The sequence below is a fragment of the Lissotriton vulgaris genome, chromosome 12 (assembly GCF_964263255.1).
Source record: "Lissotriton vulgaris chromosome 12, aLisVul1.2, whole genome shotgun sequence".
NCBI classification, from domain to species: domain Eukaryota; kingdom Metazoa; phylum Chordata; class Amphibia; order Caudata; family Salamandridae; genus Lissotriton; species Lissotriton vulgaris.
Window position 1 is genome coordinate 700,319,431 of NC_141700.1, and position 23,129 is coordinate 700,342,559.

Below are 23,129 nucleotides of genomic sequence, written 5' to 3' on the forward strand. Positions count from 1 at the left end.
TGCACTCGCCAGTGCTTGTTTACTTTTCTTCTTGCACTCGCCAATGCTTGTTTATTTTCTTCTTGCACTCGCCAGGGCTTGTTTACTTTTCTTCTTGCACTCGCCAGGGCTTGTTTACTTTTCTTCTTGCACTCCCCAAATGCTTGTTTCTTTTCCTCTTGCACTCGCCAACGCTTGTTTACTTGTTTCTTGCACTCGCCAGTGCTTGTTTACTTTTCGTCTTGCACTCGCCAATGCTTGTTTACTTTTCTTCTTGCACTCGCCAATGCTTGTTTATTTTCTTCTTGCACTCACCAATGCTTGTTTACTTTTTTCTTGCACTCACCAATGCTTGTTTCTTTTGTGCACCGTGCATTTACCAGTGCTTGATGACTTTCGGGGTCTCTGCCTGACCCCAAGATAGCCGCCGAAGATCCCTGACAGGGGATTGGACGACACGCCTGACTCCATTATGGCCGCTGCGAGAATCTCGTGTACAACGAGATTTGGCCTTCTACAGCCAGAGACACAATGCTTTCACTTTCTTCGATCGTTGGTGCCAGCCAGCAGACCTCACTCACCCTCTCAGACGGTCGTCGTCGGGGGAGCATCAGGTGAGGCAGCCTTCATTTCTTTTTTTTATATATCGCCGGAGACAAAATTTCTCGCTCTAACCCCCAGTGCCACACACACACACGGTGTAGCGGGGTGAGCTCCGGGCAAGTGGACACTCCTAACACACCTCCGGACAGCTGGGGTGGGCTCCCAGCGTGCGAGGACGCTCGCGCCGTGGCTCCGCTATTACGCGGTGACCGGCCCCACGATCCTGGATACTTGCACAACGGCTGAGCTTCCAGGGGCAGAGTTAGCTGCTCTCCTCACACCACAGGTTCCTTATCCCACCTTCGACGCCAGATGTAGTGTCCTTCTGGTACATATACAAGGACACAGGGTGTTATGCAGGAGCTTCTTTATTGTACTTCCTTCTTCGTCCTGGGACATCGGCTAACTGCCGTCCCTAGTCCCTGGCTCCTCCCTATCCGCCCGCCCTCGTTCTCCCTCGGGCAGGTCCTAGTGCACCAGGCGTGTGCACCCATCATTACATCAACTAAATGAAGTGTTCACAAACACGCGAGCCCCAAGGGTTCACAATTAACACTGCAAACTTAATTTAATGAACTTACAATGAATATTGAGTCTAAGTAGGCTGACACAAAAACCCATTCTGGGAAACTGACATAGCATGCGAAGAAACAGGAAGTGGTGTTTCTTCCACGATTTAACAGTGCCGCGAGAAGCGCCCATTTTTGTTGTCGGTTCAGTCTTTTCCAACTAAGGAAGTGTTATCATACAAGCGACCCTCCCAGTTCCTACCAATTAATGCACAGGTGCACCTCATCGCGATAAGCCGGCAGGCAGTTTTTCCAATTAGGCAACAGATAAATACCGAAGCCTCAGTATGCTTCCGACAGACCACGGAGCAGCACGGAGATATTGGACGGGTGAGGGATTACCATTGTTCACATAAGTCAGACTCTAGCCAAGTCTTTAACCCCCCCCCCGCCCCCCCCGGCTATCGCACTAAGAAATGAGTTCTGGCTTCCCATTTTGCGAAGGTAGCCAACTCGATTTGTGATTTTTCCCGCAGTGACAGAATTTAATAAGGATCCCGGCGGTCAAGAGAAAGTGTATGTATTATTTCTAACTGACAATCATAGCTATTGGATCTACTATGGCAATTACGAGTACTTCAAGGCTTGTTGTGCATGAATGAAATGTTTTGTCTACTTCTTAAACGTCAATGACCCTCAATAAATTATTTGAAGTAATGGCAGAACTAGCAGTCAGAAGAACAAATTCGAAGACTGGTGCACAGCCTGGGTATCGTTTAAACAAAATTGTGTAGTTCGTCTTGCAAATTCTGGGTGCTATAAGGGTAATGCCTCTTGTCATGGACGTCAGTAAAACACTAGCTTATGTGCTCCTAATGGGACATTAGTTGCATCCCCTTATGCACACCTGTATCGCCTTGGTATGGTCCCAATGATTCCTTTCAAAAAGTAAATCACCCCTTTGTGTGTTTTAAACTTTCAATTCATTATTTGGTTTCCTTTTCCATAATTGAATATTCATGAAATAATTTTCATTTAGTCATCAGTATATGGCATGATTGCTTCATTTCCTATGCATTTCGGGCATGTAGCCCTTCATCAGGGAGCATCGCTATGAAATCAAAAAGAATATTCTCAAACAATATACTATAAACATGATATCACTACTGTTCATGAAGAAAACTAATCATGCATCGTGATTGTGAACCCAGTGAACACGTGTAAAAAAACCTATGTACCGTTTGTTTGGTGGTGTGAATTCAAGTCGCTTGTGCAAAAGAAAAAGAAAAAAGAACGAACCTGTTCCTCACTTACATGCCAATGTGGAGTTGTGCGTAACGTTTCCGAAGTTTTTGAAAATGTAGGCTATTGAGAAAGAGAAAACAATATCTCAATGCTGCACTCTAACGAGTACTTTCCGGCTTGACAACAAGGAACTGGTCGAGTCACATACATGTCAGACGCGTAGCGTCCCTTTCCTTTCGTCCCTCTCGCCTCCGGAGTTTGTGTGTAGTAAGCTCTCTCCATGTAGTGGTTAAAGACTTCCTGGTTTTGGCGTAAACGACGTCCTGATTGGACGTCGTCGCCGATCACGTGATCGTATAAGCTAAAAGAAAGACTATATCGTGTGCTGATGTGTTGTCGCGAAAAAATACGCAAGGAAAAAACAAAAAATGACGGGAATGTGTAAACTAGCAGTCAGACATGATCTAAAAACTGAGCTCAGTATCAGAAAAATATATCACCAAAAAATGTGACTAAATATCACTGGGCTTATAGTTAAAAAATAATTTTTAAATCCACACTATGATGATGTGTTGTACCAAACAACCACTTGGTTGTTCATTTTGTGTTTTTTTGTCTCCTCTTTCCGTTTACAGGTACCAATTTGGTAAATCTTTTAAGGGGTTAGTTAACCCTTCTTTTGTCAGCTGACCAGCCTATTTTTGCGGTCAGCCATCGTGAAATGATAGGCATACCACATATATTACATTATTATCCTAGAGTGTTGTAGGGATAATAATAGGTCCTGATGAGTAAAGCAGAAGGGGACTGCTTACGAAACATGTCGACCAAGTAGGGAGTAATACTTACCCCCAACTTACCCCCCCCCCTTTTTAACGTTTCCAGCTAGGGATAGGAATAAAGTTTATTTTTTCCACTAGCCAGGGAATTTTTAATACCTTGTATCTTTTGTAAATTAGCACCCTCCCTACCACTCTCACAACCCACAACACTTAGTCAATCCACATAAAATCAAGTGCTCCAGCGTAGTCGTAGGTCGAAGCACACCCCGCCCCGTAGAGGGACGGGAAGACCCCTATGATGAAGCATGACACCATGGGATTCATAGTGAGTGAGGGGTATTTTAAAAACACTTAGTGCTTTTCCCTTACATTCTTAGGAACTAGCTATTTCACACATCGCAAGAAAATGAATTAAAAAAGAAATAGGATAGAATCTTGTTGTTTATACAAAGTCTTACTGGAGGTAGGTTCTATCTAAAACCTCTATACTCCCCCCTTTTTGTTATTTTGATGCCTTTCAGGTACACCAGAGCAGTTTGCGAATGACAACTTGGTAGCCTTCCTTACCATGTGATCCCCCATTGGACTTCTACCATGCCTACCTCTGTAGGTTCCAGCTTGACCTCTCCGTTGTCTGCCCTCGACACATTCTGATCTGCCTCATTCTAGCCAACAGGCTAGACACATTATCTCCACTTGAAAGAGACATGGCCCTTAGTAGTCTGGCGACCACCAAGTACTTTTTGCGGCTGACCTCTTGCTAGAGACTAATACCAAAAGGAAACGGTGCCTAGTACTTCACCCTCAGCTGCTTCGCAAGGACATCCAATTTGGACTACTGGAACCGGTGACAATGAATGTTATGATCGACAGCCACACAACAGAAAATGAGGAGCCAGAGGACTCGGAATCTTTTTGGGATGATCTTGAGGCTACACATGGATGTACGGCCCACCTCATTGACAGTGCCTACACCGGTTTCGGACTTCAGAGACCAGGAGGATGATGAGAGCAAGGGGAGTATCCATGCTGGGAAAAGGTGTCTTAGAAGTAGGCGGACAACAAGAAGCACTTCTCCTGAAAAATACCACAGCAAAGAGATGAGTCCAGATCACCTCCTCAGACTTGAGACGATGGTAGAGGATAATTTCTCCTGCAGCATCTTCTTTTCTGCCCCCTGATGCATGGTGTGCCCGGACTCTGCCCCTCTTTGCCTCACTCTGTGTGCCTACCGAACTGCCAGGAAATGGGTTACATTGTCAGACTTGTTGGCCGAGTGCTTCCTCTCTCAGTCACCCTCTCCAGTATGTTGGTACCTTGGGACATGAGTCTCTCTATTTTATGTGGCAATCCCTCAAACTGGTATATCACCCTTAATCTTCTTCTTGTGTCAGACCCCTTTTCTTGGACTCCAGAGAAGGACCCTCCAGATCCATCTGAGTAACCCCGGTAATTCATATTGTGCAATAGCTGGGGGGGGTCGATTTTTCAGCATCTCATATTAATATTAATGCATATTGTGAAAAACTGGGGTGCACAGCTCAAGAAGTCCAAGAGGCCAGTGTAGATAGAAAAATAACTTCTTCATTCAAAAATAATTCTTATAAAAATCATTGGGTTTAGCAATAGTTGATAGAACTCGTTGTTTTTAAAATTGGTGGCCCATATGAGGAAGACGGACGGATCTTTTCTCGGCGTGGGGGAGTTCCTCATTTCTAGTTATTATACTTTTGGGTCATGGTGCAATACACTATGCCTTGAGAAGATTTACCTATTTGGGACAGCTCAATGGTGATTAGATGAAACTATAAGAGGCAGTCTCCAATTGACCCTTGCCTCATTTTCGCCATATCGACTCAAGGCACCTTCCATCCTTGGAGTGTCCTGGGTGATCACGACAGCTTACATTTGGACGTCGATCCTGTACGGCGGGCTGCTTCACCATATTCGGACCCCCTCTTCCTTGATACCTGGGGGAAGTTGTTCCTGCTTAACACAGGATTACATAAGAGTATATTGCTCTTTGTGAATGGTCACCGATGTTAAAAACAACAAGCTCTATCAGCTATTGCTGATATACCTTTTGCAGTGTACTCTTACACATGATATTTTGTTTGCCCTGAGGAAGATCCCTACATCGGAATGAAATGAGTTGGCTGGATTGTCTAAACCCAATGATTTTTATAAGAATTATTTTTGAACAAAGAAGTTATTTTTCTATCTACACTGGCCTATTGGACTTCTTGGTACAGTAAACAATGACCATTGTTTACTGTACCATACTACACCCAGGTCCAGGACCATTTGGGTAACCCCATTACTGTAATGGCTATTGGACTTCTTGAGCTGCGCACCCCCATTTGTCACATGATTCTTTGATCCGGAGCACAGTGACGCCACTCAACGGCTGGCGTAGGGGTAGTCTGGCAAGAGGTGGGGCGTTGTTGCTTTGGGATTCTTAATATTACTGCATACCAGCATGTTATACTTATTGTACTTAGTGTGTGGGGGCGTCCGCTGAGCCTGTAACCAGGCGAGGTCGCCCCCACACACCCCTGCTACTGCCTCACTTGCCTCATTTTCCATCAGCTGTGCCCTCGCTGACCCTTCTTTTGCTGCCTTCGTTTCTGATTCGGTTTCCACAGGGCGACCCAGCCGCCGCTGAGCCGCCCCCTGTCCTCCTTTCCCGCCACTGCCTCCCTGCGGCCCCGCCCCCCTCCTGCCCATTCGCCGCCCCGCTCCAGCTTTCATTTATTCTCAAGAGCCCCCTAACCGCCCCCTACCCCTGGAAACTGTGAGACATGCACTCCCAGAGAACCACTTACAACATAATAGGCAGTACGTTTGTCCTTCCTGGTGAGCACCTAATCTTTTGCAATACTCACCAGAGATCATTTCTCCGTCCCACATTAAGGGATTCCTGTCTGCTCTCCATGGACTGTTCACTATACTTCGTGAGACGCTTGCCAGTATCACTCTAACCAACTCACACCATGAATATATTTCTCCCCCATCCACCCACCAAACGTTTCCCCAGATTGAGGAAAACTTTAAAAAATAATTCAAAACATCCTTATTCAGAGCATAATGATGATGAATTGGGGACATATTTTTCAGTCAATGCTCTCAGGGAAGCTTAGTACACATGCCAGGACACTGCTTGGAGTAGCTGTGCTCTATAGAATTACTTAATTCCTTCATTCAGCGACGCACGTCACTTTGTTGGATGTTAGTGGTCTAACACATTATGGCAAGCGCTGGGAAATACTTACACTTCTGGGGCATTAGATGCCTGTCATTTTCCTCTTGCAAGAGACTCCCCTCACCCTGGAAGAAGGTGAGCAGCTCCACAGAAAGCGGGTGGGTCACATCATTAATGTAAGGCGCACAATTCAGGAAGGTGCATGTGATAGTTGAGGCTTTGTAGAAACAACAGATTAGGCAACTGAGTTTGGGTTGCTTTTTCTCTTTATTGCTGAAACATTGTCTCTTGTAATATGTTTAGATACTGTTTCAATTGTGGTCTCTTTTCTGTTCTAATCTCTTGTGTTTCTCAATTAAAAGTCATTCTTCTTCTTTCTTTCCAGGTCCATCTCAGTCATACAGGGAAACCGAGACCTCCAGAAAAGAGACACTTTCAGGTAAGTTTATTTCCTTTACCTTTCCTCTATTATCCCTATCCTTTTCTTTCAGCTGTTTTTTCCCTTTGTCTTCTCCTATTCTTCCTTTTGGTATATCATTTCCTCTCACTGTTCTTAATACCTTAATGGAACTGGTTCTCATACCAAGTGAGACAAGGATTGTGAATCATTAACTTCCAAGGGGAGACTTGCTCTTCTGAGTTCACTGCTATTCTACTATATTCAGTACCTTTGGAGATTCTAAGTAGGTGGCTTAGACTTTCTCTGACATACTTTTGGGAGTTTCCTTTAGTTTGCAAAGAAACAACGGAACACCCCCCCCCCAAAAAAAAGCATATCTACTCAAAAGAAAAACTATAAAGACACAACCATTAACCACCTTATTCCCTACCACCCTCTTTTGTAGCAGAACTACTCCATTCCCATATATTGCTGAACACCTTAGTGAGCAACGCTCACCGATGAACGCGGCTCGAGACGAGTGCCTCTCCAAAGTCCAGAAGTCCTGGGAGGCACAACACAGTGGCGGATGGTGACCTTAAAAAGTGGTGGGGTGTAATCCTTGGTTCGAATTTCACCCACCCATCCTTCTTTTCACTCACACACCCTCCCAAGTTCATTATGAGCATTTGTCTGCCAAGCCGCAGTCAGAAAAGGCCCATCAAGAATTCCACTCCTAGCTGCTAAACAAAGAAGGGGGTGGGGGCGGGGTGAAGATGTCCATGATGAAGAGGCTTAACTGCACACTTACCTCTTAGTCCACTAATGTAATTGTTTGCAGTTGGTTCCTTGCTTCTCTTGGGCCTCTACGGTCGAGATAAAGTATACTCTGTGTGCTCAGTTCAATGATATTTTTTTCAAAGTGAAAACAAATACAGTACTGAACACGTGTTACTGCCAAGAAAGCAGCCCTCTGCACCCCTCCTACAGCCTGCCCCGCTGGGAAAATCAACACATTGTTACCACCCGCTCCCTCTTTGTCCTCATCGGCCCACTCCACCCCCAGCCATTGAAGTGCATGGATTTTGTAACTCCTCCCAAGGCCACTGTTCAAGCGCCCCAAAAGCAACCAGATTCATGGCATTCTAATTCAGCTCTCCCTCCTATGTGATATCACTGCTGGAGTTTGTGCCTGCAGGTCAAAGAAAACCTTGCCTAGATGGCGCTGGCGGACCGGGACATCTGCAAAGTACACTAGAGTTCATCCAGGAGATTCAGCACACTGCCTTTTGAGCTGCTCTGTATTTATTTTCCCTGTTCTTGCCTCTTTCTTGAGGGTGGCAGGGCAACACCCCTTTTACCAATAAACGCCAGTCACCCCTGGCACAACGGCTGATTAGCAAAGCTCCCACTGTCAGTCTCCTTCAAGCCGTTTTCTTGTCCGTTGGTGTTCCCCTGACACCACCAGGGCTCTGACTTCATCTTCTTCTTAATGCGGTGATAGAGTGAGTCTCTTTTCTATTTCTCCTCTATCCGTCTCTTAGGCGTTATTTCTTTTTTATTTCTTTTCCTATAGGAGGAGTCGTCGTGGTGTGCAATCGCGGGACCTCGCGACAAACAGGTATGTGCCTATTTCCTCCACGGTCTCCTCACAGTGCAGTGCATTCATCTCCTAGCCCTCCCTATAAAAATGGAATGGCAATACTTGTTGTTGGACCCGGCCCTTTTTGCAGGTTCACCCCTAAACTTTTTGCTTTTGCCTAGCCTGTTTCTGTAACTTGGTGTTGGTGATTTTAGGTCTCTGCGCACTTTTTCACTGTAGTCCAGTGTAAAGTGCGTGCGCTCTTTGTGTGTGTGGTGAGAGTGACCTGCCCTCCCATAGGAATGCATGGGGAATATGTGTGACCATGGTAGTTCCTGATGTGTGGGGAGTGCAGGGTCGAGTTTGGTATGTGCAAACTCATGAGATTGAATGCTGCGCAATGATGTATGCGGCATGATTGTGTCTAGTGTGGAAGTGCCACTTCTAGAAGTTGGCATGTTAGTGTAATTTGTGTCTGGCGTGTGATTGGCTGGAGCTGGCTGGTGAGCCTGGCTCCAGGAGTCAGGATGGGTCTGCCCCGGTAGTGAATGGAGAGATTAGCATGCTGATGTGAGGGAGGAGTACACCTGGGACCTGAATAGGGCTGGTCCTTCCCTCCACAATGCTGGCTGCATCCCCTGTGGTGCGTCTGATGTCCCTAGCCTGGCCAGTGAAAGGGAGTTCCCCATAACCAGTTGTAGCTGGTTCTCACATTGCCTGCAGCTTGTAGACAAAGGACTTTGCTGTATGAAAAGGGTGCTGTTACACCCTGAAGATGTTCTTGTGTCCTGACTTGAATCTACCAGGGGCGTGCTGCTGCTGCGGCCCAGGGGAAGGCTTGCCTCCCTGGGCCCTGCCCAGCCCCTGGATGCCCTGAATGCTGGAGGACTTCTTTTGGACCCTTCTGCCTTGCTGGAGTGTTTCCAGGACCTTTAAGAGACCCTGGGGGCTGCCCCAGCACCTTGGGTGTGCTGGCTTTAATTTCCCATGCCCCTAGCTCTCCCTGCGCTTTGTCCCCCTCTGGGAGTGCTTCATTGGAGCTCTGCAGCATGGAGCTGCTGTCTGTCCTGCTCGGGTTGATAGCAGGTGCCCACCCTGCATTCCGCTGAGCCAGTTCGCCGAGTTGCAGCGCGGGTGCCCACCCCGCTTATTTGCCGACTTTGTTTGTGCCCAAGAATAGGTGCCCACCCTGTTTTATTTATTTATTTAACGGGTGCCCACCCCGTATTGAGGAGAAAGAATTCACCGCCGCCGCCCAGGAGTGTTCAAAGACGTTGCCGGGCCGCTGCCGTCGCGACCCGGAAGTACCCTGACCAGAAACTAAAAGCAGGAAGGCAAGTGGGCCGCCTGACTGTGGGCGGGCCCGCAAGCCGGAAGTGCGGCCGGAAGTGAGGTGACGGGGCTCCCGTGTGAACCGGAGAGCCCCGTGCCTGTGAGGAGAAGTGCTGCGGTCAGCGAGGCTCCCGTCTGGAAGGGAGAGCCCCGCAGCCAAAACCTAGGACCAGCGAGAGAGAGCCCTGAGGAGTGCCGGTCCCGGAGCAGCCGCACCAAGAGCAGCACCAGAGGAGAGTCCCCGCCGTCCCGGTGAGTGCGCAGGGGCTGAGTGGAGAGAGGGGGGCGCCGGGGTACATTGCCGGTGCCCGCCCCCCTCCCCCCAGTGGTGCAGGCATCCTTCTGCCGGCAATGTCCAGGGTAGAGCGGCCCCGGAAGGCAGCGGGCCGCTCCCCTGGCGGGGGCATTAAGTCATTTAGAGCCTGCGAGGCTCGAGGGGGCAGTACTTCCAGCTCCAGAGGGGGGGCTGCCTACTGGTGCAAGTGTCCCCGAGCGGCCCCGATGGCAGAGGGCTGCTCCGACCTTTTCGGGCCTCGTTATTATCCGAGCCTAGGTGGCTCCAACGACAGGGGACATCTTTGGTGTAAAGCCCCGTGGGGCTTACAGGTTTACAGGGCCAGAGGGGCCCATGCTTTATTACCCCGGCAAGTTCATTATGGGCATGTGTATTTCTAGAGCCCCGTGGCTCCATCGTTGGACACATTTGTTTATTTAGGGCCAGTGAGAGCCAAAGCTGCATTTTTGTGGCCAGAGCCTGAGAGCTCCAATGTTTGGTGGCACCTGTGATTGTTTAAGGGGCCAGTGGGCTCGTGGGGTGCAGTTGATTTAGAGCCAATCAATAAAGGTAGACAAAAGACAGAGAGACAACAAACAGGATTTAAGCTTAGCAGGAAAGGTAAAAGGTAAATTCATCAATAGCAGGCATTTGAATCTAAAAGTACAGGATTAACAAATTAATATTCTTGGGGCCATCAATTACAAAGATTCTAAAGAAAACGTTCAGGAAGGGACATGAACCTCATCTCACGGTACTCGAAATGAGGGAAAGAAGTCTGGAAAACATTGCACACAGCGTATGCATAAGCCTGTCAAGTCCGCCAAATGATGTATCTCAGTTGGTAAGAACAGGATCTTTGAAGAAGAAGTAAAAGGAGTCTCAAATCCAGCTAGCCAGCTCTCCTTTATCACACAGGACAGGGGACATCTTTGGTGTAAAGCCCTGTGGGGCTTACAGGTTTACAGGGCCAGAGGGGCCCATGCTTTATTACCCTGGCAAGTTCATTATGGGCATGTGTATTTCTAGAGCCACAAGTTCCGGGGTGACACCTCCTTGGTCACCTCGTCTGGTCAGACGACTCAGTCCATTGGTCATTTCATATAGGGTGATTGCCATGCTGCATAAAGAAGACACATTTTGTAGAATTTTAGGCATTGCAATTTAGGTAACTGTCAGGCAATTCGGTAGGAATTACTCTTAATCAAAGAACCTTTAGAAAATGGCACATGCGCCAAATCGTAAGGACAGTTTCTCAAGCAGATGTTCCTACAGCAACACAAATTGTGTGAAACAGTTCTTATGTATGAGTCGGAACATTCTGAAGAACACAGAGTTTCAATTCATTTTGTAAAGTGGAGCCTTTTCCAATGAGAATGAAGCCGAAGCAACAGAGAAATTGTGCGTGCAAACAGTAAGGCTTTTACTGAATTGAGGCTAATATAAGCAAAGTATAAAATTATCGAAAAATACATTTTCATTAAGAAATATGACATTCAAATTATTGCTTTGGCTTAATTTCTCCTAAAAAGCAGATTAATTTCATCATAAATTGCAAGTGTAACTATGGCATATTACTACATTTTCAAAATACCAATCTATAAAATTACTTCACACCATGAATTATATATTTTGTTTCCAGAAATTCTCATTAATACATACATAAAGATTATTCTCTGAAAATTTCAGGACATTTAGAATTAGTATAAAAGTGCAGCCCATTTCTCTTTTCTCACTTGGTGCACATTTTTCACGTATGCAAAACATGGAGTGTTAAACCAAGACTTCTAAAATACACAGGATGTTACCTATTTTGCATTAGTCTCATTAAATCTTTCACACATTACTATTGTTTAACCCCTTCCGTACTCCCGTCGTCCAACGGCTGACAGGAGCACTCCCTCCCTGGTGTTGTAAACGACCGTTGGCCCACGCAGTCCCGCCCACCCTTTAGAACGCCTGCAGCACGGCGGAATTGCCGCTGCAGTTAAGACATTGAGGGGGAAAAGGTTCATAATCTTAATAACATGCAAGTCATCACCCTCTCATTTCTATTCCATTTTAAACAAATTTACCATTGCAATTTAGAATGACAAACACCTATGTCATTAACACAAGCATTTTCATCTACTCTGCACTCTTCTGCATGGTTGCGATGCAGTAACTAGATTTTTCAATATTGTTTCTCAATTTCTTTAAAGTATAGTTAGCACACACATTGTGCTTGTTTGTCATTTTTTTCTCAAAGGTGTCAACAATTTGTATTATATGTCAACTAAGGTAACCCGAGGTTTATCTGCCAAATCAGTTCCTACTGCCTACCATTCTCCCAAGTCTTCCAATAAATATGATACCTCACTCGTGTGGGAAGGGATAGTGGCTGCGACAGGAAAGGCGCAAAAACGTAACATGAACACATCGCCTTTTTCTACTGAAATCTGACCCATTTTTTGCAATGTGGATAGGAATGGGTTTTGGGCCTCAGCTCAGCCAGCACCTAGGAAAACAAGGTAAACATGCATATTTTTGAAAACTAGACACCTGGAGGAATGAACGGTGGGGTGACTTGCTTGGCCTTTACCAGGTTGCTTTAACCATAAGGCCATACAAACCTCAAACTTTGACTGAAAAAACACTATTTCCTCATATTTGTGTGATGGAAAGTTCTGGTATCTGCATGGAGCAACTAATTTCCTACCACCTATTATTCCCCTAAATCTCCCAATAAGACGTATACCTCACTTGTGTGGGTTGGGAGTATGGCCCTACTGAAAAGGCACCAAAAAGCAACTTGTACACATCTCATTTTTCCATTTAAAACGGACCCTTTTTTTTGCAATGTGCCTTGCTGCAGGTTTTGGGTCCAAGCTTAGCCTGCAACTCAAAAATCCTAGCAAACATGGTCATTATTTAAAACTTGACACCTGGGGGAATCCATGGTGGGTTAGCCTGCCTGGCTCTCACCGTGTTTTCTTACCGAAAAGCCCTTGCAAACCTCAAACTTTGACTAAAAAAACAAATTTTCCTCAAAATTCAGTGATGGAAAGTTCTAGAATCTGGAACCCCGATAGCAGTTCCAAACAGTTTATGTGAAGCTCGAGCTCTTGTGTTGACCATCTGCCGCCTGTGGAAACATCTCCACAGCGCGCGCCCCAGCCCCACCTGCTGGCGTCTGACTCGATTACCACCTCTGGCTGTTATCCGAAGATCGCCCTGCCGTTCCATGCATCCACGTGGCCCAGCCACCACTGAAGCTCGGTTCGGACCTCCTCCGATAGGGAAACAGAGTCCGTGTACGAGAGTACCCTCTGAAGATGCTTGATCTTCAGGCGCTGGAGGGCCCTGTAATGCAGTGGCCCGGGGAATATCGCCTGAATTGACGATGCCAAGATCCCCACTACTCTGGCCAGCGTCCTGAGCGTGACCGTTTGCTTGTCCAACAACCTCACTATCTCCTTTTTCAAATCCCTCAACTTCGCTTGGGGAAGACACAGTTGCGCTGTCTGGGAGTTGATCGTGAACCCTAGGAATTATATGACCTGTGTCGGGACCATCACTGACTTTTTCAGATTTATCACAAATCCTAAGGGTACACAGACAAAATATCGAGTTATAAATTTCGATATACAATTATATCGAAGTTTAAATATCGATGGGACAAAATATCGAAGGTAAGTAATATCGGCAGTCTTAATATCGATATTAGTATGATATCAGTAATATCGAAGTTTTAAATATCGATGTCAATAATATCGAAATAAATAATTTCGATGTTACTAATATCAATTTTTAAATAAATTTAGTGTATATTATATTGTATTTATTATGTTTTATTATTTATTTTTAATGTAATTTAATTAAATATTGTCTTTTACTACTGTAGCGGGTTGTGGGTTTATAGGGGAATAGGGTGGGAAGTAATTTAATTATGTTAAATTAATTAATAATTAGTAGGAATTATTAATTAATTAATTGAGAATTATTTTTAATTAATTTTAATTAATTGATTAATTGATAAATATGTTCTGTAGCGGGTTATGGGTTTATAGGGGAATAGGGTGGGAAGTAATTTAATAATAATTAATAAATTAATATATGTTTGTGAATATTTTAATTAATAATTAATTGGTAATTAATTTATATTAATTAGTTAATTAATTATTATAATTTTGTACATATTTTTAATTATTAATTAGTTGGTAATTAATTAATATTAATTAGTTAATTACATTAATTAGAGTAATTTTTTATATATAATTTTTTGTTATTCTTAATTAATTAATTGGGGAAAAATAATATTAATTATTAAATTAAATTAATTACAGCTAATGTGCTAATATATTTACTTTATTGTTATTGTTAATTAATAATTAATTGGTAATTAAATAATATTAATTAATTTTGGTAAAGGAGTATTTTTAGGGTTCAGGGTCAGTTTTCAGTTTTTGGGTAAAGGGGTATTTTTAGGGTTCAGGGTCAGTTTTCAGTTCTTGGGTAAAGGGGTATTTTTAGGGTTCAGGGTCAGTTTTCAGTTTTTGGGTAAAGGGGTATTTTTAGGGTTCAGGGTCAGTTTTCAGTTTTTGGGTAAAGGGGTATTTTTAGGGTTCAGGGTCAGTTTTCAGTTCTTGGGTAAAGGGGTATTTTTAGGGTTCAGGGTCAGTTTTCAGTTTTTGGGTAAAGGGGTATTTTTAGAGTTCAGGGTCAGTTTTCAGTTTTTGGGTAAAGGGGTATTTTTAGGGTTCAGGGTCAGTTTTCAGTTTTTGGGTAAAGGGGTATTTATAGGGTTTATTTATTTATTTATTTATGAATTTTGTAGAGCGCACGGCTACCCCCGTCGGGGGTGTCCCGGCGCTAAGGCTGTAGGCGGGAGAGGAGGATCTATCTAAATGGATGAGAAAAGCCATGTTTTCAAACGGCCACGGAACAGTGCTTCGGATGGGGCAAATCTGATGTCTAACGGTAAGCTATTCCAATGTTTGGCAGCGAGGACTGCAAAGGCTCTGCCACCCATTCTTGTGCGGTGAAAGCGAGGAACAGTCATGAGACGCAGGTTGTTGGAGCGTAAGTCTCTGACTGAGTGAGATAGTATCAATCTCCTTGAGGGTCAGTTTTCAGTTTTTGGGTAAAGGGGTATTTTTAGGGTTCAGGGTCAGTTTTGGGTTTTTGGGGTAAAGGGATATTTTTAGGGTTCAGGGTCAGTTTTGGGTTTTTGGGATACAGGGATATTTTTAGGGTTCAGGGTCAGTTTTGGGTTTTTGGGGTACAGGCGTACAGGGTAAAAATAAAAAAAAATTACATTAAATCAATTAAATGAAATTAAAAAAAATAAAATTACATTAAATTATTAAGTGTTTTATTTATTTTAAATGTATATGTATTAGTTTTGTTTTAATATTTTTATTTAATATTTGTAAAAATATATGTATTTTAAAATTATTTTTACATGATTATTAATACATTTAAAAAAACGATATTTTTAATTTCGATATTTTTGTACTACGATATTATTTTTTCGATATTTTTGTACTTACCTTTATGAAGATATGACTCCGATATTTTTGATGACGATATTTTTGTGCCGATATTTTTGTATTTCGATATTCTGTCTGTCGATATTATGTCAGACATTCATCCTAAGCCCTGAAGTAGCGAAGTAGTCATGATCAGCTGTTGCTGCAGAATAGACTGGTCCTGCGCCATGATCAGGATATCGTTTAGATAAATGATCAGTCGCACTCCTCTTTCTCTGAGATAGGCTACCACCGGTTTCATCACTTTGGTGAAGCACCAGGGAGCCGAGGAGAGACCGAAAGGAAGAGCCAAGTACTCGTAACATTTGCCGTCCCAGAGGAACTGCAGGAACCTGCAGCGTGGAGGAAAAATCGGTATAGAAAGATATGCATCCTTGAGGTCCAGACGGACTAACCAATCCCCCTCTTGCAGCAAATCTGCCAACAAATGAATACCTTCCATTTTGAAATGGTTGTAAGTCAAGTACTGGTTGAACTCTTTGAGGTTGAGCACTAACCTGTTGCCACCCCCTTTCTTCTGGACAATAAAGACGTTGCTGGAGAAACCGCGAGGGCCTCTCTGACACTGAGCAATCGCGACTTTCTTCAGCAAGTCTGCCACCTCTTCGTCTATGAAACTGTGATCTAGTTGGGAAAAATGGAGAGGTGGTGGGGGAAACGCTTGCACCGGGTGAGAATAGAACTCCAGCTGGAACCCCTGAATGGCCTGCAGCACCCAAGCGTCCTGAGTCAAGGCCTGCCACTGCGGCAGACAGTGCTGCGTGCGCCCCCCCAGCGGAAGAAGAGAGACATCTGCTACACTCACCGGTATTCTGGTGTGACTTGAAACTCGCTCTGTTGTTTCCTGAATGGAAACGTCCTCTGTTGAATCTTCGTCTAGACGGATAGAAGGTGCCACCGCGGGTGGAGTCCCACTCTCCACGCCCGCGACCAAAATCTCCTCGCTGGGAGCCTTGTTGGAATCCTCTGCCTGACGAGCGACCCCCGCCTCGCCCAGCCCTGTTGAAAACCCCTTGAGTAAGGGCGCGTTTGATCCCACTCTGCGCCTTATCCAAGGCGGTGAATGTCCCTACATACTTAGTGACATCTTTAACAAATCGGTCACCGAAAAGAAAACCCCCAGCCAGGGGGCCTGGTTCAGCCTCAGCGAGTTCCATCAAGTTACTGTCCATCCTGAACAACAAGGATTTGCGCCTCTCCGAAGAGATTGCGCAATTTGCATTGCCTATAAGGCAAATGGTGCGCTGAGCCCAGCCCGCCAAGATGTCTGGATCCACCGGAGTCGCCTCTTCCTTGGCCACCAGGGCCATTTCCAGGATTTTCGCCAGGGGGCCCACAACATCAAGCATCTTATCTTGGCATCCACACCAAGCCCGGTCTAACCCCCGTTTGGGATCCTTCGAAAATTTCCTTAAAAAGGTTAACATGCTGGCATCTATCTCCGGAGTGTCAGCCACACTGTCCGGGATGTCTGGGCGCGGACACTCCGACCTCAATCGGTAACGGACCTCCCTATTGAAGCTCTTCCTGAGGTTCTCGTGAAGGTACTCCGAGACTGCCGGCGGCGGGACCCAGTCCGAAGACCGGGGGTGTACTATGTCCGAAGGATCAAAGTTAAAGGTTTTGACAACCTTGTCCTCCGCCGCCTTTGGGGTAATCTTAGTTTACTTGGGAGGGGGAGGATGCTCCTCCGAGGTGTCAGTATCTGTATTGGTATCCGTATTAGTGGTGGTGGTATCAGTGTCCATTGGAATCGGTCGTTTACCCTTTGCTTTTCCAGCTGTATAGGGCTGGTCTAATGCTCCTCTTACTGGCAGGGAAGCCATAGACTGCGCATGCGGCCATTGTTTCTGCTCGGCCGAACCTGTGGCGGAAGAAGAGGCTGCCTGCTTTTGCTTTTTCTTCTTATCATATCTGTGGCGTTTCGCAAAACCCTCAAGCTGTTTTCGTAAGGGGCGTAGGGCCACCGCAAGTGCCTGCTGCACTGTCTGAAGGACCTTAGTCTCCATGGCTCGATTTACTGAAGCTTGGACCGAGGCATCCAAAGCTTCTGCAATATTGTCCTCTAAGACAGCTTCCTGCTGTCCTTCAACAATCTCCTCCCCATCTGCGTATTCCTCATCTGGGTATCGTACCCAGTCTTCCATAGTGAAGGTATACCTCAAGGTACAAGGGAGAAGACCCTAGGAAATCTCACACCTGGGGGGTAATGGGGGGGGTCAGCCCACAGCACACTTGTATAATTAAAGTCTGGCAACCTTTCCCAAACCCCCTCAGCAACGCTGTAGTCAATTAGGTCAGTGATCTTGGCCCCAAAAGTCTCTTGAGCGTGTGCACACCCTGGGCCACCAATACTTTACAACCAAATCACTCTGCCGATCGAACAAGGGGCAAGCCGGTGTGTGGAACGTGAAAATCGCGCGTTCCTGTGAGCCAGGTTATCGCGCCGAGGCACGCAGCCCAAACGCTACCAAAACTACCAAAAACCAGCCCAATTTGGTCAGCGTTTTGGGCGCGCGCGTCGGCCAAGAGCCACCCGGCCTGAACGTCAGGGCGTATCAGGGAAGCCCATGCGCGCCCTCAGGCTGCCAGTACCGGGCTCCAATGAAGTGCGCGGCGACCCCTTGCTGGTCAGAGACTGTCTCTTTGAGCGCTCCGAGGCGCGCGCTCCACAGCTAGATCAACCACGGCCAAAAGCCGATCGGCCCAAAATGATGACGAGGGAAAACAAAGATTCAGAAAAGGGGGTGGTGATGGACAGAGTATCTGAATTAAGCAGAACACTCCTACCCAGTCAACAGATCAGGGCTTGATCCGTCACCGTTTTTTAGCTCACTGCACCATCCCAGCTCAGAACCTGGCTACATGCAAATTAGTCTGTCCCTGGCCCAGTGCATCATGGGAACAGGGCAGACCAAACTACCAAGCCAATTCTTTTACTGGAAAGGAAACAAGCTTCCGGGGACCAGTTTCTGGCATTACAGCCGTCTTCAGCCCGGCTTGCTTGAATCCTGATGGTGCAGTGAGCAAGGGACTCATGTCTGAGCATACCCTTCCACGCTTATGGTGGACAAAACGATTCAGAAAAGGGGGTGGTGATGGACAGAGTATCTGAATTAAGCAGAACACTCCTACCCAGTCAACAGATCAGGGCTTGATCCATCACCGTTTTTTAGCTCACTGCACCATCCCAGCTCAGAACCTGGCTACATGCAAATTAGTCTGTCCCTGGCCCAGTGCATCATGGGAACAGGGCAGACCAAACTACCAAGCCAATTCTTTTACTGGAAAGGAAACAAGCTTCCGGGGACCGGTTTCTGGCATTACAGCCGTCTTCGGCCCGGCTTGCTTGAATCCTGATGGTGCAGTGAGCAAGGGACACATGTCTGAGCATACCCTTCCACGCTTATGGTGGACAAAACGATTCAGAAAAGGGGGTGGTGATGGACAGAGTATCTGAATTAAGCAGAACACTCCTACCCAGTCGACAGATCAGGGCTTGATCCATCACCGTTTTTTAGCTCACTGCACCATCCCAGCTCAGAACCTGGCTACATGCAAATTAGTCTGTCCCTGGCCCAGTGCATCATGGGAACAGGGCAGACCAAACTACCAAGCCAAGTCTTTTACTGGAAAGGAAACAAGCTTCTGGGGACCGGTTTCTGGCATTACAGCCGTCTTCGGCCCGGCTTGCTTGAATCCTGATGGTGCAGTGAGCAAGGGATCATGTCTGAGCATACCCTTCCACGCTTATGGTGGACAAATCTATTCAGAAAAGGGGGTGGTGATGGACAGAGTATCTGAATTAAGCAGAACACTCCTACCCAGTCAACAGATCAGGGCTTGATCCATCACCGTTTTTTTAGCTCACTGCACCATCCCAGCTCAGAACCTGGCTACATGCAAATTAGTCTGTCCCTGGCCCAGTGCATCATGGGAACAGGGCAGACCAAACTACCAAGCCAATTCTTTTACTGGAAAGGAAACAAGCTTCCGGGGACCGGTTTCTGGCATTACAGCCGTCTTCGGCCCGGCTTGCTTGAATCCTGATGGTGCAGTGAGCAAGGGACTCATGTCTGAGCATACTCTTCCACGCTTATGGTTGACAAAACGATTCAGAAAAGGGGGTGGTGATGGACAGAGTATCTGAATTAAGCAGAACACTCCTACCCAGTCAACAGATCAGGGCTTGATCCATCACCGTTTTTTAGCTCACTGCACCATCCCAGCTCAGAACCTGGCTACATGCAAATTAGTTTGTCCCTGGCCCAGTGCATCATGGGAACAGGGCAGACCAAACTACCAAGCCAATTCTTTTACTGGAAAGGAAACAAGCTTCCGGGGACCGGTTTCTGGCATTACAGCCGTCTTCGGCCCGGCTTGCTTGAATCCTGCTGGTGCAGTGAGCAAGGGACTCATGTCTGAGCATACCCTTCCACGCTTATGGTGGACAAAACGATTCAGAAAAGAGGGTGGTGATGGAGAGAGTATCTGAATTAAGCAGAACACTCCTACCCAGTCAACAGATCAGGGCTTGAGCCATCACCGATTTTTTAGCTCACTGCACCATCCCAGCTCAGAACCTGGCTACATGCAAATTAGTCTGTCCCTGGCCCAGTGCATCATGGGAACAGGGCAGACCAAACTACCAAGCCAATTCTTTTACTGGAAAGGAAACAAGCTTCCGGGGACCGGTTTCTGGCATTACAGCCGTCTTCGGCCCGGCTTGCTTGAATCCTGATGGTGCAGTGAGCAAGGGACTCATGTCTGAGCATACCCTTCCACGCTTATGGTGGACAAAACGATTCAGAAAAGGGGGTGGTGATGGACAGAGTATCTGAATTAAGCAGAACACTCCTACCCAGTCAACAGATCAGGGCTTGATCTCTTACCGTTTTTTAGCTCACTGCACCATCCCAGCTCAGAACCTGGCTACATGCAAATTAGTCTGTCCCTGGCCCAGTGCATCATGGGAACAGGGCAGACCAAACTACCAAGCCAATTCTTTTACTGGAAAGGAAATAAGCTTCCGGGGACCGGTTTCTGGCATTACAGCCGTCTTCGGCCCGGCTTGCTTGAATCCTGATGGTGCAGTGAGCAAGGGACTCATGTCTGAGCATACCCTTCCACGCTTATAGTGGACAAAACGATTCAGAAAAGGGGGTGGTTATGGACAGAGTATCTGAATTAAGCAGAACACTCCTACCCAGTCAACAGATCAGGGCTTGATCCATCACCGTTTTTTAGCTCACTGCACCATCCCAGCTCAGAACCTGGCTACATGCAAATGAGTCTGTCCCTGGCCCAGTGCATCATGGGAACAGGGCAGACCAAACTACCAAGCCAATTCTTTTACTGGAAAGGAAACAAGCTTCCGGGGACCGGTTTCTGGCATTACAGCCGTCTTCGGCCCGGCTTGCTTGAATCCTGATGGTGCAGTGAGCAAGGGACTCATGTCTGAGCATACTCTTCCACGCTTATGGTGGACAAAACGATTCAGAAAAGGGGGTGGTCATGGACAGAGTATCTGAATTAAGCAGAACACTCCTACCCAGTCAACAGATCAGGGCTTGATCCATCACCGTTTTTTAGCTCACTGCACCATCCCAGCTCAGAACCTGGCAACATGCAAATTAGTCTGTCCCTGGCCCAGTGCATCATGGGAACAGGGCAGACCAAACTACCAAGCCAATTCTTTTACTGGAAAGGAAACAAGCTTCCGGGGACCGGTTTCTGGCATTACAGCCGTCTTCGGCCCGGCTTGCTTGAATCCTGATGGTGCAGTGAGCAAGGGACTCATGTCTGAGCATACCCTTCCACGCTTACGGTGGACAAAACGATTCAGAAAAGGGGGTGGTGATGGACAGAGTATCTGAATTAAGCAGAACACTCCAACCCAGTCAACAGATCAGGGAAAACAAAGGTCAGAGAGTTGCACTTATTTCACTTGAAAAACGAGCATCAAGTATACAGAATAACATATGCTAAACGCCTTAAATGACCAATATTAATCGGATGATCCCGCAATAACATCAAACCATGCAATATAAACCCCCAACAGCACCCTAAACAACAAGCAGAGTGAGGGGACCAGAGGGGAGGTGCACTTAACTCTGACTTGTGAGCAGCAAAGAAAGAGGATGATGGGAGCACGCAAGGGGTTCTTATGGACTATGGGGGCGTGCCTATACTCATGTGTACTCATGGGAAATGAAGTTTGTTTACTGTTTTGTGTGAAAATATCAATTTTCATTGGCTGCTGTGTTTAAAGCAGTAAAGATTGAGAAGCATAACCTGAAGCCTCTGGTCCTGTAATAGAATCCCTTTGCTTGGAGTGCTGAGATTTCTAAAGTCACCTGGACACCTACACTCTCACGTTGTCCCTTACGTTGCGTAATGCTGCATAGCTGCCATCTTAGGTGTGGCCTGGGCATACTTGATTTTCATGGTGCAGTGCCTCAATTTCCTGCTCTGCGTTGTGGTTGCATAGCAACGCTACCACTGCATTTCACTTCTGTGATATGCATAGAGACTCTTCAAAGGTGCTTAACAATGCTGAGGATTTCTTCTGTGTTGCGCGCTGTGTGTTCTTCTGTGATATGCGCACAGACTTTTCAAAGGTAATTAACAACGCTAAGAATTTCTTCGGCATTGTGTGCCTGTTCCGTGACATGCACACGAATAACAACTTCAATTCATGCTACTTTGTACATTTTTGGTGGCTTTGTATGTTACCTCCGGGACATGCACACTCTTTTTCACAACAGCATATGAAGATATTTGTGTGTCATTTTAGTCTCTTCTCAACAGTGAGACACACCCTACTTTTATATTTCAACAAGTTCATTTTTGATTGAAATGCATGCATCAGTGAATAATCCTTATTCTCTTTCAGGTTCATGTTAATTCTTTGACATTCAAGGGTTTTCTGTTATTTAATTTTTCTACAAAATGCAAAATGTTACTGCGCCTATCTTCTTTTTGTCATCTCCCGGTGATCCACCTATTAGATGGCAGAAGTGGCGCAAAGTATTTGAAAGATATGCCAGAGTGTGAAGCTCCTCCCTGAGTGCTGAAGGGATAACAGCTTTATTACTACATTGTCTAATGTCGGAGGGCTAGGAGATTTAGATCATCTTCCTGAAATTCATGATGTTGACCTAAATGAATTTGAAATTTGTATAGCAAAATTGGATAAACTCTATTTACCTAAAGTCAGTACTATTCTTGAAAGGTATCACTTAGGTCGCAGGAGCCAATTAGAAGAGGAGTCTATAGAGAATTACATAACTAGTTTGAGAGAGTTAGCTTCAACATGTAAGCTTGGCTCCACCCTTGATGAGAGAATTAGGGACCAATTTATGCTGGGGTGGTACATTGAACGTCTAAGAGAGGAACTGTGGCAAAAGGATGAATCTTCCCTTGAGGATGTTCTCATTATTGCAAAAAGGATTGAACACTCCCTTAAATCTATTGAAGTCATAAAAAAGGAAGGTGACAAGAAGGAGAAAGATTCCGTTAATGTTGTCAAACAACCACTAAAGGAACAAAAAGAACATGAGAAAAAGAAAACTAATTTTGAAGAAACTGGAAGGTCTAACACTTTTCAAGCTAGATGTTTTCGTTGTGGGAAAGTGGGTCATTTGGCCAATGACAAATAGTGTCCAGGTTGGAAAGTCACCTGCTTGCGGGGGCCGAAATGCATTACTCT

General features: G+C 45.9%; 1 protein-coding gene across 1 annotated transcript in view; it reads left to right on the forward strand.

The window, feature by feature from the left end:
• The window catches only part of LOC147678032 (uncharacterized), a 156,868-nt gene that overhangs the window by 69,314 nt on the left and 64,425 nt on the right, over positions 1–23,129 (forward strand). Inside the window, exons 6-7 of the mRNA XM_086945930.1 lie at positions 6,706–6,759; positions 8,276–8,320. Of these exons, the coding sequence (XP_086802056.1) occupies positions 6,706–6,759; positions 8,276–8,320 (99 nt within the window). The remainder of the gene's footprint in view (positions 1–6,705; positions 6,760–8,275; positions 8,321–23,129) is intronic.